Source organism: Electrona antarctica (genome assembly GCF_951216825.1).
Source record: "Electrona antarctica genome assembly, chromosome: 2".
Taxonomy (NCBI): Eukaryota; Metazoa; Chordata; class Actinopteri; order Myctophiformes; family Myctophidae; genus Electrona; species Electrona antarctica.
This window is the reverse complement of record NC_136807.1, coordinates 48,841,407-48,861,098: the sequence shown is the minus strand read 5'-3', so window position 1 is coordinate 48,861,098 and position 19,692 is coordinate 48,841,407. Positions and strand designations below refer to the sequence as shown.

General features: G+C 39.4%; 2 protein-coding genes across 2 annotated transcripts; both read right to left on the bottom strand.

Moving 5' to 3' along the window:
- Positions 1 to 3,742: 3,742 nt before the first annotated feature.
- On the bottom strand, positions 3,743 to 10,047 carry LOC306933783 (uncharacterized protein; the record flags this gene model as incomplete). The annotated part of the gene is made up of 11 exons (XM_079516100.1): positions 9,983 to 10,047; positions 8,850 to 8,870; positions 8,647 to 8,720; positions 8,371 to 8,505; positions 7,349 to 7,517; positions 7,056 to 7,235; positions 6,635 to 6,935; positions 5,514 to 5,581; positions 4,655 to 4,728; positions 4,448 to 4,491; positions 3,743 to 3,800 (listed from the first exon to the last, which is right to left on the bottom strand). Exons 3-11 carry the CDS (start codon positions 8,716 to 8,718, stop codon positions 3,743 to 3,745), a joined length of 1,101 nt encoding a protein of 366 aa, XP_079372226.1. The 5' UTR covers positions 8,719 to 8,720; positions 8,850 to 8,870; positions 9,983 to 10,047.
- LOC306933775 (histone H1-like) lies at positions 8,846 to 14,360 on the bottom strand (the record flags this gene model as incomplete). The annotated part of the gene is made up of 2 exons (XM_079516086.1): positions 8,846 to 8,870; positions 13,768 to 14,360. The coding sequence occupies 2 exons, from the start codon at positions 14,358 to 14,360 to the stop codon at positions 8,846 to 8,848; spliced, it is 618 nt and encodes a 205-aa protein (XP_079372212.1).
- Positions 14,361 to 19,692: the final 5,332 nt, after the last annotated feature.

Sequence of the window (19,692 nt, the reverse complement as noted above, 5' to 3'; positions counted from 1 at the left end):
AGGGTTCAGAGTCCCATTTCAGAAATGATGTATTTAGGACAATCTCCAAGCATGACTTTATACAAGAACAGGTGCCAATGCAGTTATCGTCTCTCTGTCAGGGAGGACCATCCAACCTTGGTATATAAGATACAATGGTGAGTACCATAGCTATCACCTGTAATAAATCGAATCGATAAACAGAGTCTAGGGATTTAAGAGTGGATGCTGCTGCATGCAGAATGTCTTGGAAAAAATTGCATGGTTTTCTCTCTCAACATACAGTACATGTGTATAGGCTGCACATCTCTAAAGTGACAATTTAAGGCCATTAAGAACCTTTGATGACCACTGCTCTCTACTGAAGTAAGACAAGTACATGGGCACTGTTGCTTCTCTTCTAAATCGAGGCCCATTGCAAGTTACCATATGCAATTGTATAATGATTTTGATGTTGGATGTTGTGGATGCTAGGTTGTCATAGATATTGTAATGAACTTTTGAACTCTGCAGTCACCCTATATGCATTATAACAGTGATTATAAAGCTTTATAAATGTTTATAATATGTATTACAACTATGAATAATGAAATTTAGTGCGAGTGACCAGTAATAATAATGATATGTGATGATCTTAAGTCATTATAAAATGCTTTATAATTATTTATTATAGTTATAAAGCATTATGAGTATAAATATAAGTAAGTAGCCTTGATGAGCCATGAGGCCCATAGGGCAGGAGCCTATCTCCTGTTTCTGTAGCGTGAGGCAGCTTGATGTACACCCCCTGGACATGACACTAGTATGTCACAGGGACTTACCCCCAATCCAACCCTTGATGCTGAGTGCCAAGCAGGGAGGCACTGGGTCTTTGGTATGACCCGGCCGGGGATTGAACGCATTGAATGCATTAGGGGTATATTTATAAAGTATTACAGATGGGATGCATAGCAAGGCCACAATATTGTGCTGCTGGGTGTAGAGGAGTGTAAGGAAGGGAACAACAAGGATTCCTCAGTTTAGCACTGTACTGAACAGTCCTGTACTGTACACCATCCGGCTGAATGCCAAGAGGACTGAGGTTGTCGCCTATGCCGTAGATGTATAGAGCCTCTGTAGTGTACTGTACACCCCACACGTGAGGAAGGTTGACCCTGTCATCAATAATGCTCTTCGGATCCTAACTGGCTGCCTGAAGCCGACCCCTGTGCCCTACCTGCCAGTCCTAGCAGGAATTGCCCCCACCGGCCTTCGACGGTGTTTCCCAGCACACAGACTTACGGTTCTCTTAATTGGCTAGCGTTAGGGTTCGTTTTCAACGCGCGATAGCTCGGGAACAATAGGTCCGTCAGCCAAGTAATTCACATGGGCGCGTACAGCTCTCCAAGATCTACGCTCCGATAGGTCCGCCATTCTCGTGCGACACCCGTAGCAAGAGTCCAACTCTGACCTGTAATCCACAAGCCTTAGAGACATGATAAACCTTACAGTGTATTGAATGATGAAATGCTAATCCTAATTTTGAGAACCACACGTCCGTGCGCGGGGAGACACATATTGGCGCGTTCGTCAGATTGATAGCTATGCGTGGATGTAAAGCACGCCCATTTTCGACCTTTGTGGGAGGAGCTATCGCGCGTCAAAGTCTAACCCTAGTTTTCTGAACCACATGACCGTGTTTGGAGAAACACATATCAGATTGTTCGTCCTGACAAGCTATATAACATACTAAAAGATGGGCCTCTAATATCCAATGGATTTTGACTTAGAGGCCTTAGAGAGGCTAGAACAATAACAACAATTTTTTTTTCCACGGGACCAATTCCATTAAATCCAGCGTGAAAAAGTGAGTCAGACTAAGTAGTTTTTGTAAAAAAAAAAAAAAAATTGTGTTTGTGGGGTCCAAAAAACGTGTCTAAAAAAATATCTAAAATATTTAGAAGTGTCGTAGAGACTTGAAACCAATTCCATTGGATTCCCCGTGCTTCAGACATGGATAGACACCCTTTGTTTTAGAACATTTGTTTTTTCCCTGTCGACCATAGCTTAAAAGGGGCTCGACGCCGCACAGGGGTCACGGGCGTGACCTTTGATAGTTAGAAGTGTCGTAGAGACTCAGGAACTCATTGAACCCAAGTTCAATGGATTCAGCTTGATGAGACGAAGAAAAAAATTGCCTGCTCAAAACAAACGGACAAATTCTGGATTTTTAATTGATTTTAACGCGTTGGAGGCCACTAAAAATCCAATTTTTTAAGGATTCCTCTAAATACACTTCCCCCCTATGTCAAGTAAGGGAAATCTAATGGTGTTAGTTTTAACTGTCTAGAAGACTGAGAAATGGGTCAAATTGCTGTTTGAAAGTTAAAAAAAATCATATTTTGTCGAATTTTAGTCATTTTGCTCCAAAACTCCTTCTACCCCAACGAAAACCAATGGTGCTGAATCAGAATATGTAGGTTATATCTCAATCCGACAACCAGAAGTGCCTTAATTGGCCCCTAGTTGGCTAATTATAGAGTTTGCGTAGAAATGTCGTAGAGAAATATATATGAAAAATAGTGATGGGGGATCTGTGTGTCTCTAGTAAAGCACTTTGACCTGCATTCCATGACATGAAAGGTGCTATACATTTATCCATCCATGCAGTTATCCATGCGGCTCACCTCTGTTCACAGAATCTGAGCTGAATTGACATCTGTACCATTGTGATCAAACCAGTCAAGTTGTACAGTAGTACTGGTGCACTGCATTAACCTATTTTGGTGGCCTTTCATTCTGTGATATTTTCTGAGACCAGATCCACCACGCAGTCATGTATAGCCTATACATCTTCATGTAGGCCTATTGCATGTGGATGGGATTAACTATAATTATGTCATTTTGTGGTTTTTTTCCTAAATACTTTAGAAAGTATGCACCAAACTGTACAGGCATTGCTTTAGTGCTTCAAAACAGCTACATTATGAGAATGGGATATTTAAGGAGATCTGGAATGGTGTGATGTACTATGTTGATGTAATAGGCTACATTCTGGGTAAAACAGGTCTATTATTGTTCAAATTGAATACTGACACACATTTGCCCATCACTGTTAGGTCTACCCCTTAAAACTTTAAGTGCCCTCTGACCATGAAGGCTTTGAAACATATGCCCCTCATTTTGTACTAGCATAAGTATAAACTCTGCATATGGTTATATTGTAAGGAATAGGGTTATAAACATGTTATAGAACATGTATTATAACCCTATTCCTGTACTGTGTTTCACCCACTGAGAGAGACGAGTTGTTCAATGGCTAACAGACTAGGCAACGTTTCAAAACAGAACTTCTGATACCTATTTCTGTTGCTATTGTTACACACCTTGAGTTCCTGTTCATGCTTTCGCTAACCATTAGTAGGCTTATTGTACAGTAACAGATCTATAACACAATGATTCATGTATGTGCTTTGTGTATTGTCATCGTGTTGTATTGCATACTAAGTACACGTTAAGGTACAGGAAGAAATAGCATGGTCTTCACACATTTTCTGAAGTTTCACCAATCATTATCAATTTTCAAAATACCTACCAATTCAATAAGAAAATCTAACAATCTGAGCAGTGGAACTGTAAAGATGTTAAGTGCAATACTTTGGCCCCTGCAGCTAATTGTATAGGGTGAGTTCCTTGCCAACACAGCCTTACTGAGCAAATGATGAAACAGTGATTTATAAACAAATACTTTATTTGTACAAAATAGAAAAAACAAAAAAAAACATCAGGTCTTCAGGAGGACATCTTTTGTTAGGATCCAGGAGGGCGGGAAGGTTTTATTGCTGAAATGAAAACAGATGATAGTCCTATGAAATACCAAGAAAGTGTAGTATATCACTCCGCATCTCCTTGACAGCCAGCCTATTTATCTCTATGGTAGTTTGCTTCAGCCGGTAGAATTTGAGCTTGGAGAGTACAGAATATTCTCCGTTGTGAATTTCTGCACATGCAATATAAAAAACGAATAAAGCACCAAGGGGTCGATGGCTGTCAAGGAGTTTAATCCTTAAATTGACACCCTGTGTCAAATAATTGATTTCAAAATACTGCTGGTATATTAAACGAAATACAAAATAAATTTCTGATCTTGTACATGAATCACCCAGACACCTCAGGTGCCCATGCAGGTCAGCCTGCATGGTAAACCATCCTGCTCCAGTGAATTCACGCGTCTTCTGTGAAAACGTAGAAGACGCTCAGGTCCCTGTGATTGACAGACTGAATTCACGTGACCGGGATGGTTTACCAGGCTAGGAAAGGTCTGCTTGAACGTGGGGAAGCATTAATTAGTGTTTAGACACCACATATAACAAATAAAACTGCCTTGCTTTGTAATAATAACCTATTTGTAGATGCTTCTTCCAGAAAAAATATATATATATAACTTTATGTCAAATCAAATACATCAGAGAAACAAAGTTCAAGTTACCATTTGGGGCATGGGGCCCAATGGACCAGGGACTGTTTCTTGCCCTTGGGTAAAAGGAAAACAGGAAAATAAAGTACAAATTAAATAAAATAATTACTCCCAGCTTCTAAAATGCTGTCAGCATACAACCAAAATGTAATTGTTTTGTTTAATATCAGAGCTCAAACTCTACATGTTCCAAATACTTCATATACAGTAGATACTAACCTTTCTGGTGCGGCTCTTTTTATCAACGTACACTATTGTGTACGGTTCGGCGGGGTTGTTGTGAAAGTCACAATCTGTAAGCACAAACCATACCACTTCAAATTTATTTGTTACACAATTAATTTCTGTATTATACCCTACTCACTCACATACTGTTGAGCCTCCACCCAGAGGACGTAGTGCCTGCCTTCTACTCTTTGCACATTCAACACACCGCTCCGCTGCTGACATGCACTGCCTTACCCCGTAAGTGAAGTGACACATATTACCTCTCTTTCTTTATCAGTCAAGTTTATGTGTGTAGACTCAGGTAGACAACATAAGAAACACTTTACATAGATAAAGAATGCCATTACAAGAGCAGTGTTTTCCAAAAAGTACACCGACATATGATAACTCAGAGGCTGGGGTTAGACAGCAGCATACTAGAATTCTGAGACTCATTCAGTCGACACAGAACACTTTTCAGGCCCTATTGAAAAACCTGATTAGATGTACAAATTAAATGGGTCTGCAGAGACTTCTGGCTTCTCCATTTACCCAAGCGTGGCCTTGAAACTGGTTCAGTTCAGTTTATTTCCAGCTCTTTTGAACAAAATGTGCATACATTGTGCATTTAATGCAATTTGGGCAAGACATGATCACAGTCACAAGTCCAAGGCACAAGTTGCCAAGTTCAGTTGACTTGTCAGATTCAGAGACACCCTCTATGGTGCAAGGTAATGGAGTCTCACCTAGACACAGATTTTGACCAGAAGGTCAAGATTCAATGTATCCCCTGAGCAAGCACCATTAGTGCAATCATATAAATGGCAACATATGCACAGGAATCCAGGATTATAACAATAGTCATTCATACCATCATCCCCGTTCTCCTCACTCTCCTCACTCCTCTTGGCCAAGATGGTCACCACAGGGCCAGGCGTGCTACATGGAGGGGAAAAAAAGGGAATTAAGGCCTGTGGTCTTTGCCTCGCAAGCCAGGTTCTCAAACACCACGCACCTTTCCAGTCTCTGGTCTGGTCCTCATACCCAGAAGTTATGAGGGAATGCCTACTGAGTAGCAAAAAACTACTTTCTGGCCTTGACAGCCCATACATGCAAACAGAAAAGTCCTATATGATTGCATTACACTCACTTTGCCACTCGATCTGCCATTCACTTTATGCATGCGCATACCCTCTATTGAAATGAAATTTAAGTTGCTGAGCAAGAGCAAAAGATTGCCCACCTGTTCTGCATAGTTATGATCACCTCTATTGACTTATGCAGACCGTGGCCATCTTGAGATCAGAGTTTGGAAGCGCTCGCTTTCAGCAAAGCAACGTCCTGCTGCTTTCTGCATTTGGCTATGTGCAAATTCAAAACAGTTGGTATGCAGGGCAGGGCCATTGAGTGATATCGAACAAGCGCTTCCAAACTCCAACACATAAATAATCACCTGCAAGGAATTGCAACTAGTTAGCAACCTGCAATTAACTTAAAAGGAGAATTCCATACTAGAGGCTTTCTTACCTTTATTTGTAGTTGTTACGTCCCCACCAAAGAGGTCCAGGTGTTATTTTGTGCAAAAGTGCATTATTGGCTATTTCCCCTACCATAAACCCTCAATGGGGGTTGGGTTTTTGTGCTAAAATTGGCTTATTTCCATCGAAATAAGTAGTAAAGTGTGCCACTTGGGATACTATTTACATTCTGAAGAGGATACAAAAAAAAAGATTTTTGAGCGATGGAAATAAGCGAATTGGCACAACACCCCATAGCCCCATTCAATTCAATGCAATTCATTGAGGGCTTATGGTAGGGGAAATAGCCAATAATGCGCTTTTGCACAAAATAACACCTGGACCTCTTTGGTGGGGACGTAACAACTACAAATAAAGGTAAGAAAGCCTTCTAGTATTCTCCTTTAATGGCAAGATGGCTGCGGTCTGCATATACTCAATTGCTCAGCATCTTCTATTCTGTATCGTCACTTACCTTGTAGTTGGTCCCTCCTTCTTCTTCTTCTTCTTCTTCGGCGGCTCAGCCGAAGAAGAAGCTTCCTTTGCCTCCACCATCTGTTCCTGCTCCTTCCTGCTCTCTTTCCCGTCCTCTTCTCTGGCCTCACCCATCTCTCCACCCTCTACTTGTCCATCCTCATCACCCATGTCTTCCTCCATCTCTCCACCCTTCTTCTTCGTCTCAACTTCCTCTGCCTCCACCATCTCTTCCTGCTCCTTCCTGCTCTCATTCCCGCCCTCTTCTCCGGCCTCACCCATCTCTCCACCTTCTACATCCCCTACTTGTCCATCCTCATCACCCATGTCCTCCTCCATCTCTCCACCCTTCTTCTCCGTCTCAACTTCCTCTGCCTCCACCATCTCTTCCTGCTCCTTCCTGCTCTCATTCCCGCCCTCACCCATCTCTCCACCTTCTACATCCCCTACTTGTCCATCCTCATCACCCACGTCTTCCTCCACCTCACCCTCTGCATCCCCTGCCAACTCTGCCCCCATCTCTCTCTCCTCTACTCTCTCGCTCTCCTCTCCTTCTCCTATGTCCTGCGTGTCTCTCCCCTCTTCCCTCACAGAATTGCATGCTTTTAAAGAACAAAAACAGAAAAACAAAAAAGGTATAGTACATTTAAATATGCTCCATCTGGACATAATACAGGACCAATGTCATGGATATAGATATCGTGCTCTAACCTACCTTGGAGTAATCCCTCAAAAAGGGCCAGCATCTTGCGCAGTAACACATGCCCCTCTGGGGGAAGCTGAAAGGGAAAGTGCATGTCGGCTTTCCAGCCGGCATTCTTTCCCTTTGTGGGCTTCCCCCAGAGGAGCAAGGGAACGTGCCCCAATGCCTTCATTCTCTCCACCTAAAGCAATGAAAAGCATAACAGCAAACATTGTCATGGCAGGGTCACAAAGCCCAATGAACGGCTATTTCAGCTGGTGTCGTTCACTGAAAAAAGCCCTTTATGCTTTAGCCTGGCATGGCCAGACTAATATCACAATAAAACTTTATTTGGAGCACTTTTCATGACATGTAGCTCAAAGTGCTTTACAGAGCAATGAAGAAAAAATAAAAGCAAAAGCATGAAAATACATTCAAATAATATCAAAAAAGGCAGTGAATAAGGCAAAACATCGAGGACATGAATAACACAGGATTAAAAATCAATTAAAAGCAAGTATTAAGAAATTGCTCTTGAACTTTAAAGCCATCTATCTACTGCCTGTCTTAGGTATAATGGGAGTTTATTCCAAGCCGTAGAGACAAAACCGTTTTTTAAAGGTCAACCACACCTACAGTATGCAACTCCTGAGTTGCACTGGTGTGGTTGACCTTAAAAACGGTTTTGTCCCAACCCTTTGGTGTGGTTTGGGCTTAAGACAAGACATAGGTTGTGCAGGTGCTACATGGTTCAAATTCTAGTCATGTTTTGACCAAATTGACATTTCCACTCTCCATCTAAGACTGCGGATATCCAAATCAGAATGCTTGTTATATTCCAAAAGTTACGCAGGCACTTATGCTATGAGGCCAACTTTCTGACTTAGGCAGAAATTATTTTGAATGTAACAAGCATTCGGATGAAGGGAAACACCATAAGTCAATAAACCAAGTCCCTAAATAAGACAAAAACATTCATAGTATAAAACTACAAAATAAATACAATAGACCAAAAATACAATAATACAAAATAGAAAGAAAAAAAAATGTATTACCATCTCCAATGCACGGTCCACGACTTTTGAGCCATTGCCGGCCTTCTTGGTCTTTGCTGCCCACTGGTCAGCGGTTTTGCGGAACAGAACCAGGTTCCTGGTGTGGCGCTCTTTAAAGCCCAACAGCTGCCCACACTGTGTAAGTGAGAGAGAGAGCAAGGATGAGAGCACTATAAGAGGTACAATTAAGATACAAGGGTTCTCTTAAAACGTAGTCAAATTCTATTTCAAATGCAGTATATGCTAAAGGCATACTGTACTGTATATATTACCTACCTTTTTGCATGTTTGAATGCCACATGGCATCTTTGCCTTGCATTGGTGGCAGGTCCTGGTGTTAGAGGGCATTTCTACAATTATTATTTTAAGGGAAAGGGGGGAAACAATTACTTAAAGCAGCACTAATTAAACATTGTAATGAATATAATGTACATTTCTCCAATCTGTATAGTAGACTACGTTATAATATAATAACCTACTCTTTTTGTGCTTGAGCTTCACTGTGGGGGAGAAAGAGAGAGAGAGAGAGAGAATTAACATACATAACTACACTATATTATACTGTAATCCTAAATAACTATGTAATGTAATTGTCGTCTTTATTCTATCTTATTTATTTATACAAAAAAAAGATGTATTTTGGCTCCTACAATTTTGATGAGATTTGAATTACAATGACCAAATGACTCAATTTGACATAAGGTAATATTAATACACCACATGCATAGAAATAGTAATCTAGATTCATAGTAAACCAAGAACCACTACCTACATACCTATCTCTATCTAACCTAGTGGTTCCAAAAGTGGGGTCCGTGGACCCCCAGGGGTACCTGAGGGAGTTCCAGGGGGTCCCCAGCTAAATTATAGTTTGGAACCAAATGGACCATTATGGGTCTGTAACTCAGAGTCTACACAAATGGAACCAAATGGACCCGTTCCATTTGTACACTCTCAGAGTTAAAATAACATTGATTTTACAATATAAATTGGTGGTCCCAGAGATATAAATGCCATTAAATGGGGGGTCCGTAGACTAATGCATGTCAAACTGGGGGTCCTTGAAATTAAACTGTAAAAACTTCTCTTATGGGGGTCCCTGGCATGTCTTTTCAAATGGGGTATTGCATTGTGGTAAGGGTTTGAGCAACACATGAGGTGATCCTCTTAGCATACCATGTAATGAACTGTATTTTCATTAGCCCCATATGTGCCCTCTCCCTACGCTCATTCTGTAGCTCCGAGCTACAGAATGAGCGTAGGGAGAGGGCACATATGGGGCTATATTTTCATTTGCTTTTTCTGCAAACTGCAGAAAAAAGTACTCATTCAATACATATAGCTGCTGAATAGCCACCGCGGGGCTACAGCGTCATCTAGCATGCTAAAAAATACAAAGATAAATTGCAAATCTGAGACATGGTCCCTAACGTAAACAACATCAACATCAACAACAATGGAGCGTTCACACGGCTACATGCATCGTTCCGTCTATCAACGTGATTTCGCTGGCTTCCATTGACAACGAATGGTAGACCGCATCGTTTAATCTGCCTGTGTGAACGGGCAGATCATTAGATTAATAAAAAAGCTATCCATAATAAAAACTCACCTTAAACATACACCTGAAAAGCTGCTCCTTGTTCTCCGGAAGTCGCATGTGGATTGTGGAGCGACTCCCCCCCCCCCCCGTCCCGGAAGTTCCATGTGGAGCGAGCCAAGAAATAACAACAATAATAATAATAATAATAATAATAATAATAATAATAATAATAATAATAATATAGAAGCAGTAAATATGTAGGCCTACAGATTGTTGGGCTTTCTATTAATGTATCATTAATATAATAATAATAATAATAATAATAATAATAATAATAATAATAATAATAATAATAATAATATAGAAGCAGTAAATATGTAGGCCTACAGATTGTTGGGCTTTCTATTAATGTATCATTAATATAATAATAATAATAATAATAATAATAATAATAATAATAATAATAATATAGAAGCAGTAAATATGTAGGCCTACAGATTGTTGGGCTTTCTATTAATGTATCATTAATATAATAATAATAATAATAATAATAATAATAATAATAATAATAATAATAATAATAATAATAATAATAATATAGAAGCAGTAAATATGTAGGCCTACAGATTGTTGGGCTTTCTATTAATGTATCATTAATATAATAATAATAATAATAATAATAATAATAATAATAATAATAATAATAATAATATAGAAGCAGTAAATATGTAGGCCTACAGATTGTTGGGCTTTCTATTAATGTATCATTAATATAATAATAATAATAATAATAATAATAATAATAATAATAATAATAATATAGAAGCAGTAAATATGTAGGCCTACAGATTGTTGGGCTTTCTATTAATGTATCATTAATATAATAATAATAATAATAATAATAATAATAATAATAATAATAATAATAATAATAATAATAATATAGAAGCAGTAAATATGTAGGCCTACAGATTGTTGGGCTTTCTATTAATGTATCATTAATATAATAATAATAATAATAATAATAATAATAATAATAATAATAATAATAATAATATAGAAGCAGTAAATATGTAGGCCTACAGATTGTTGGGCTTTCTATTAATGTATCATTAATATAATAATAATAATAATAATAATAATAATAATAATAATAATAATAATATAGAAGCAGTAAATATGTAGGCCTACAGATTGTTGGGCTTTCTATTAATGTATCATTAATATAATAATAATAATAATAATAATAATAATAATAATAATAATAATAATAATAATAATAATATAGAAGCAGTAAATATGTAGGCCTACAGATTGTTGGGCTTTCTATTAATGTATCATTAATATAATAATAATAATAATAATAATAATAATAATAATAATAATAATAATAATATAGAAGCAGTAAATATGTAGGCCTACAGATTGTTGGGCTTTCTATTAATGTATCATTAATATAATAATAATAATAATAATAATAATAATAATAATAATAATAATAATAATAATAATAATAATAATAATATAGAAGCAGTAAATATGTAGGCCTACAGATTGTTGGGCTTTCTATTAATGTATCATTAATATAATAATAATAATAATAATAATAATAATAATAATAATAATATAGAAGCAGTAAATATGTAGGCCTACAGATTGTTGGGCTTTCTATTAATGTATCATTAATATAATAATAATAATAATAATAATAATAATAATAATAATAATAATAATAATAATAATAATAATAATAATAATAATAATATAGAAGCAGTAAATATGTAGGCCTACAGATTGTTGGGCTTTCTATTAATGTATCATTAATATAATAATAATAATAATAATAATAATAATATAGAAGTATTATTATTATTCTAAGTAGCACAATGGCTGAACTATTATAGCATTTAGCTTCCAGAGTGATTTACACATACATCAAATACATAGAAATAGTCGTCAAACATCATCAGTAGTGATATATATTTTATTGAGTGTTGTTAATATTGCAAACCTATCGATTTTTTTTATTTTCGTGACGTGACGTCACTGACGAGCAACGTATAGAAGTGAACGGGGAGGAAATCTAGTACATATCCACGGATTGTCCTCGTGACGTCACCGACGAGAAACGTATAGAAGTGAACGGGGAGGAAATAAAGTACATATCCACGGAATGTCGGGGAATCTAGTGTCATATGCACGCATTTGCTGTGTGCCAATCCGTGCTATTTCACCGTATTTGGGGGAGACCGGGTTGCAAAAAACATAGCTAAATGGAATGCTATCTATCACTAAAAAGATAATATACATGGCTGAATACCTGAGCACGGTAAAATGACCCAAAATTTAGGAAGTGTGTATGTGTGTGTGTGTGTGTGTGTGTGTGTGTGTGTGTGTGTGTGTGTGTGTGTGTGTGTGTGTGTGTGTGTGTGTGTGTGTGTGTGTGTGTGTGTGTGTGTGTGTGTGTGTGTGTGTGTGTGTGCACATGCATGAGAACAACTACAGAGAGTGCTTTAACACCAAGCAACAGTGCAAGACTAAGAACTTTGTTTCCTATGGTGATCCAGCCTAGGAAATACCCACGGACTGGTTGTCAGAGGGTTTCGACAACTACTATACTATAAAGTGCTGTGACTACATACAATGCAATTCTAGTGTTGTCTACATAACACGATATAAGTCTGTATCAAATGCTATCTATAAGTCTACATAAAGTGCTATCTAAGGGGGTAGTGTAAGTGCTACGGGCCATGATGGAGTCTGAAAAGGTGGGTTTTCAGACTATAGCGGAATATTGTGAGTGAGGCTGCAGTTCTGATTGCTGGGAAGTGCATTCCATAGTTTTGGAACACCATTGCTTGATGTTCTGTGTAAAGCACATTTAATTGACTTGTTGAAATAAAATGGCTTTGCCTTTCATAGTAGCGTGCCCCCCCCTAGTAGCGTGCCCCCCCTCATTGTGTTATTTAGAACAAAAGGAGTCATGCAGAACATTGGGCCACACAACTAATAGTCTTCACGCAATGTCACCCAACACAAGACATTTTGTAAGATGTGTTTATCACTCTTCTACAGTATATAGAAAAACACCAACCTGGGTGTACATGCTTTTCATTAAAAGCAAATGGCCCATTGATTGATGGCTTCACAAATATTGATGTCAATATTTATTAGGGGTGGGGGGGATTTGCAAAATGTTCTAACTGAATGTATTGATTTGATTACGTGAGTAACTTTGATGTATTAATCTGATGACATGTATTCATTATCTGATGTAATGTAATGCCATGCATTGAATATTGTGTTGTACTGTTTTGGATCAGAGCAATGAGAGCATCATAGATAGGTCAGCAGCAGAAATTATGTTTGCAATACATAATATTAGCAATGAATATTTTAGAAAGGGTCCATATTTTTGCTCGTAAGGCAAAAAAAATGTATACGAAAATGTATTAATATAAAGCCATAAGCTTCCAGTGCCAACATGTGACCATGACGTAAAAAGTGAGGATAGTATACTCTTATCAAATAATGTGGTCGGCTCTTAAAAGAGCCTTTTGTGGGTATAAAGATGGAGCAGGCAGTTTACTTCTTTTTGGGAGCGGCCTTTTTTGCTGCCATGGGTTTGGAAACCTTCTTGGCTGGAGCTTGGACTTATATCGTGTTATGTAGACAACACTAGAATTGCATTGTATGTAGTCACAGCACTTTATAGTATAGTATACGTATAGTTTATAGTGTCATTATATAGATATTCCACTGTTACGTTCTTAGCTTACGCATTTACTACTTTCTATGTATGTGATGTATTGCCATGCTTTTTGTAAATTTAATGTAAATCGCTTGCTCTGTACATTTGCTTTGCAGCATGGCACATAATGAAGTATCTTAGCCTGGCTAAGAAGCCCGCTGCTGCGGGCTTCTTAGCCACTTTCTTGGGGCTCTTGGCGGCCTTCTTCGGGCTTTTAGCTGCTACTTTCTTGGCGGCAGGCTTCTTGGCTTTCTTGGGTGATTTATTGGCGGCTGCGGGCTTCTTTGCTGCCACCTTCTTGGGCTTCTTAGCTGCTGCGGGTTTCTTGGCTGCAGCAGGCTTCTTTGCTTTAACTGCTTTCTTAGCAATAGGTTTCTTTACCTTCACCGCTTCTGCCTTGTTCATCTTGAAAGAGCCAGAAGCCCCGGTGCCTTTGAGCTGGACCAGGGTGCCTTTAGCGACCAGGCTCTTGACGGCGATCTTAACGCGGGACTTGTTCTTCTCAACATCGTAGCCGCCGGCAGCCAGAGCCTTCTTGACCGCAGCCAGGGACACACCGCTCCGCTCCTTGGAGGCGGACACGGCCTTGACGACCAGCTCAGCGACGCTGGGGCCGGTGTTCTTGGGTCGGGGTGGTGCCTTCTTCTTGGCGGCCTTGGCCGGTGACGGAGCTGGTGCTGGTGCGACTTCTGCCATTATTGTCTCGGATAGTAGATTGCTGTTCCTTCTCTCAAGTAAACTCTCACAGACTGATGCTGAACGCTCTGAAGGGGCTGGACTTAAACACCACATGAGAACCATGTAGAGTCAACACACAAAGGCCCTCTTCTCTCTTGTGCCACTTGTGTTTTCTCCTCGATTAAAACAAGTTATAACAAACTACTGTGTATATTATTTAATGCGACAAAGAGCTGACCAGTTAACACACATGTGCCTTTCTATCATGAATGTATATCTAAGATGAAAGCAGTGCTCTCCTTTTTAGTAATAACCTCAAAACATCACCTGTCTAGAGTCAGATCAAAGTGTTGCCTTTGTCATTTTTCTTCTAAAATATTGTAAACTATGTTCTAATAACAACAATACTCACAATCAATTTAGTAGACATTCCTGGTGACGTGATACCATAAACTATGATTTTGTTATGTCATCCGTTTTGCTATAAATATAATGTTTTCTGAACGCAGTAAACACACTCCTGTTCAAGGAAAGCATGATGGTGGAGTTGATCCCAACTTCCAATGACAGAATGCCAGCTGTTGGAAAACTTGGTTAATTTTAATTTGGACAAATAACTCACTGTGATCAGAAAACTAAGAGTGTTTAAATCTTCTATAAACTGTATGTATATTTGATTATGGAGACACTTCTCAGGTAGGCCCAGATACTTCTAGCCTGGTTAATAAACCAGACCGAATCAGCCGTTGGCAAAAAAAGAAAAGCCTGCCAGTGTTGTGTGATATTAGTCTGGCTTCATTATGTGCCATGCTGCAAAGCAAATGTACTCATTGTACTCTGCATAAAATACAAATATATATAGTGCCATTTCACACATTTCCATTACAATTACAATTACAATGTATGCGTTTAGCAGACACTCTTAATCCAGAGCGATTTACATTAAATTTACAAAAAGCATGGCAATACATCACATACATAGAAAGGGGAGGCATTTTTTCATTGTATTGAACTCAACAAGATGCTTCACACCAAAACCAGCAGTTGTTCACACTTCATCGTCCTGGAATGGGTGCGGAATGAGACTCTTCTGTACCAAGCAAGTCTAGAGTTTTGGTTTAAATCTAATCTACATGTCTAGTATCAGTGGCTTCTCAAAGCGCAGGTTGAGCATGTTTTACTAGGGGAGGGGATCAGAATTTATTGTAAGAATTGTTATCAGAGTAATAAATACAAAAGCGTTTACAGGACATTGCAGAAAACATAGCAGGACGCTGTCATTGTACAGCTGCACAACTCCTGAATCCAGTCACCAGGAGTTAATCTGCAATAAAATGTAGTCCAATCTCCCATTTGATGCCCCGTACTGAGTTCAAAGGTTATCTAAAGTCCAATAAACATAACTCATGGGACCTTAAAGAAATTTATTTTTTTAATGATTACCACCGGGATACATATCCCAAAACGAATGGGTCAGCGTGATATGAACAAATGAGTGTGTGTGTGTGTGTGTGTGTGTGTGTGTGTGTGTGTGTGTGTGTGTGTGTGTGTGTGTGTGTGTGTGTGTGTGTGTGTGTGCGTGTATGCATTGATGTAGGCCTATGTATGTGTAAAAGGACCCCCCCTAAAATGAGAAGCTCTGCCTCCTCCAACTCGTGCTGCGGTTCCTCCTCCTCGGCGCCGGCGGCGCCTCCGTTAAAATCCTCGTCGAGTTTGTGGCCGTTTTCCGACGTTTCCATGAACTGCTGCTCGGTGTCGGACATTTTTATAAGCCTAGTATGATCGCTCTATTTTATATTCTGATCACACAATCGGAGAGCACTCTTCAAAGTGAATGAATTTGAGAACTCAGAGCCTCGTCTCTTTATGTGTGCTGAGGACGTAAGGAGTTGTGTGGGAGTAGCCAACACCCTCCCCCCTCTCTCTCTATCACACAAGCATAACATGGATATTAATATTATCCCATGGTGTAGAATAGAAGGTATTTCACTATTAATGCATACACACAGGCATGAACGGGTTATTATAACAGTGCTACATGTGACCATGGTGTGCCGATAAAGTGAAGAGGACACTCTTATAAAATAATGTGTTTGGCTCTTAAAAGAGCCTTTTGTGGATATCAAGTTGGAACAGACGGTTTACTTCTTTTTGGGAGCTGCCTTCTTTGCTTCCTTGGGTTTGGCAACCTTCTTGGCTGGAGTTTTTTTGGGGGTGCAAATGAGCTCAGAAAACAAAAAAAACACCAAATGTTGTATGCAGTGGGTGAATAGTCCTTTCTCTATTCACTCACAGGTGCTTCCTAAGTTTTGGGTCATTTACCGTGCTCAGGTATTCAGCCAATGTATATTATCGTTTTAGTGATAGCATTCCATTTAGCTCTTTTTCCAGTCGTCAGGTAGCTTTCTTTTTGTTTTCTTATAACATGCCTCAACCCCCGCCTCCACTCTGAGAAGCCACATAAGACATACATCCAAAACTCTCTAGACTTGCTTTGTACATGAGTGTCGTTCCAGGACTATGAAAATCTACTGGTTTGTATGAAGCATGTAGAGTTCCAAAAAAATGGTACATGCCCCAGGGTGGAGCTGAATGTCTGAGTGATTGAAATAATTTGCATGTTCATCACATTTAATCATCGTAATTTCAGTTAGATGTATTATTATAATATTGCTGACCTAAATATAGTAATTAAATAACCGATCATTTAATTTAAAAGTCTGCTAAACGAATGGCACAGTGGACATGCATACACCCCTACATAGGGTGACCAGATGTCCCTCTTTGCGTGGGACAGTCCCTCATTTCCAAGACTTTTCAGGCGTTCCACAAATTGAGACCCTGTCCCACATTGTGACTGGCAGGCAAATACCCTAATAGTTTAGTCCCCTAATAGTTGGCCTTCTGTTGTAAAGCTCTCTCATTGTCTGTTCCTGCAAGTTGTGTTTTTAAGCCTGTTAAAATAGCATAAAAATAAAGCATGATTTTAAAACAAAATGTGAGACACCAGAGGAGTTTATACCCAATAAGCCTATGGTCGAATATGACATCAAGGCATTTAATATAGCACTCAAATAGCACTCAAGTAGTAAGTTGCTAACCCGGTACTCCAGTATCGCTTGTGTGGGACAAGCGATACTTCTGTCCCTCAAATGAACAGTTTGGATCTGGTCACCCTACCCCTACACAGCTGACCGTTGTCACAAATATGTATCTCAGTAGTTTTGGCTTATTGTCATGTTGTGAATGGATCCAGTGTAGCCCAAACATTTAGACTCTCGTAGAGTTTTTTTTTCGATTCTGACGAATCTCTCAACGAGAGTCTAAACGACTAGGTCCCCTTTAAGAGGGCTCGTGTTTACGTTTCTGCCTCAAAATCACTCTTACCTTGTACAAATGCAAAATCTAAAAATAATCAAGATTGCCCCACATGTCCGGCGGGTGTTCGGAAAACAATTACTTCCGTAGCGACCGTAGTTTTCAATAAAAAAAATATTTTAATCCACTCCGTCCATACTAAAGTCCATACTCTGTCTCGGAATCTGGCGGCCATCTTGGTTTTCTCTCCATTGTAAATGCGCAACAGAACCCTGGCCACTAGGGGCGCGGCCAATGTTCTGTTGCGCATTTACAATGGAGGAGTATGGACGGAGTGGATTAAAATATTTTTTTTATTGAAAACTACGGTCGCTACGGAAGTAATTGTTTTCCGAACACCCACCGGACATGTGGGGCAATCTTGATTATTTTAAGATTTTGCATTTGTACAAGGTAAGAGTGATTTTGAGGCAGAAACGTAAACACGAGCCCTCTTAAAGGGGACCTAGTCGTTTAGACTCTCGTTAAGAGATTCGTCAGAATCGAAAAAAACCTCTACGAGAGTCTAAATGTTTGGGCTAGATCCAGTGTATATATCAAAGGAATAATTGCTCTTCAAATAACGAATTTGGTGGCTCTTAAAAGTGCCGTTTTGGGGTTGTGGCAGTGACAGATTAGTTTAAGCACGTTCTCCGCGGATACGACGGGCCAGCTGGATGTCTTTGGGCATGATGGTCACCCTCTTGGTGTGGATGGCGCACAGGTTGGTGTCCGACCAGATAAGCCTCGGCCGACTCCTGGAGAGCCATGACGGCGGAGCTCTGGAAGCGCAGGTCGGTCTTAAAGTCCTGGGCGATCTCCCGCACCAGGCGCTGGAAGAGCAGCTTGCGGATAAGCAGGATCTCCCTCAGAGCCACTGTACCTGGACGGTAACGGTGAGGTTTCTTCACTCCACCGGTTGCCGGCGTGCTCTTACGAGCTGCCTTGGTGGCGAGCTGTTTCTTGGGCGCTTTGCCGCCGGTGGACATACGAGCGGTCTGCTTCTTAGTTCTTGCCATTGTATCTTGTCTTGTTCTCTTCCAAAGAAGTTGAGAATAGAATGCTTATTGCAGCCGCAAACTTCTGCTTTTATTTGCGCTTCTGAGACGCCGTTGTTCTCTGATTGGTCAGTGGTGAGGGACCTCCTTGTTTGGGGAGGTACCATGCACCACTGGCACCGATTGGAGGGGAACTCTCAAAAGTCATAATGTACTGGACTGGGACTGCTCAGGCTGCTGTAATTCCAAGTCTTGAAGTTGAATATTGATATGTACTGTGCTACTTTGTAAAATGTTGTGGAAATTCAATAAAATACTTAAAATGTAATAGCTAAGTAATACATAGGCTACTATGGACTGAACAAAGAAAATACTTTGCTCTATGTTGTATGTGTATGATAGGCCTATGGGGCAAATAAATAAGCATTTCTACTTGTGACAAAATAACACATGAGGATGTATACAGTTCAACTTAAATCAACCTGAACTTATACTGGTGTATAAGTATAAGTAGGTAACTTAACGAAATAATTAACATCAAATTCACATTTTTTTAGTCACACAGCATATTCATGTGGTTAAACCAATATTTGGACATGTCGGTGCTGCATGTCGGTGAGTTGATTGTGGACTAGAACTAAAATATGCATTGAACTTAGGCATTGAATATAGGCACTGGAATCCATGCAATTGTGACACTAAATGAAATGTGATTTCCTACAAATTATTACTACCACATGTACTATGGTGTATATCTATACGAGTGGTCTGGAACTGTTCTTGCTCTCTCTGCAAAGTTAAGATAGGAGTGCTGAACGCTCTGAAGGGGCTGGACTTAAACACCACATGAGAACCATGTAGAGTCAACACACAAAGGCCCTCTTCTCTCTTGTGCCACTTGTGTTTTCTCCTCGATTAGTTATAACAAACTACTGTGTATATTATTTAATGCGACAAAGAGCTGACCAGTTAACACACATGTGCCTTTCTATCAT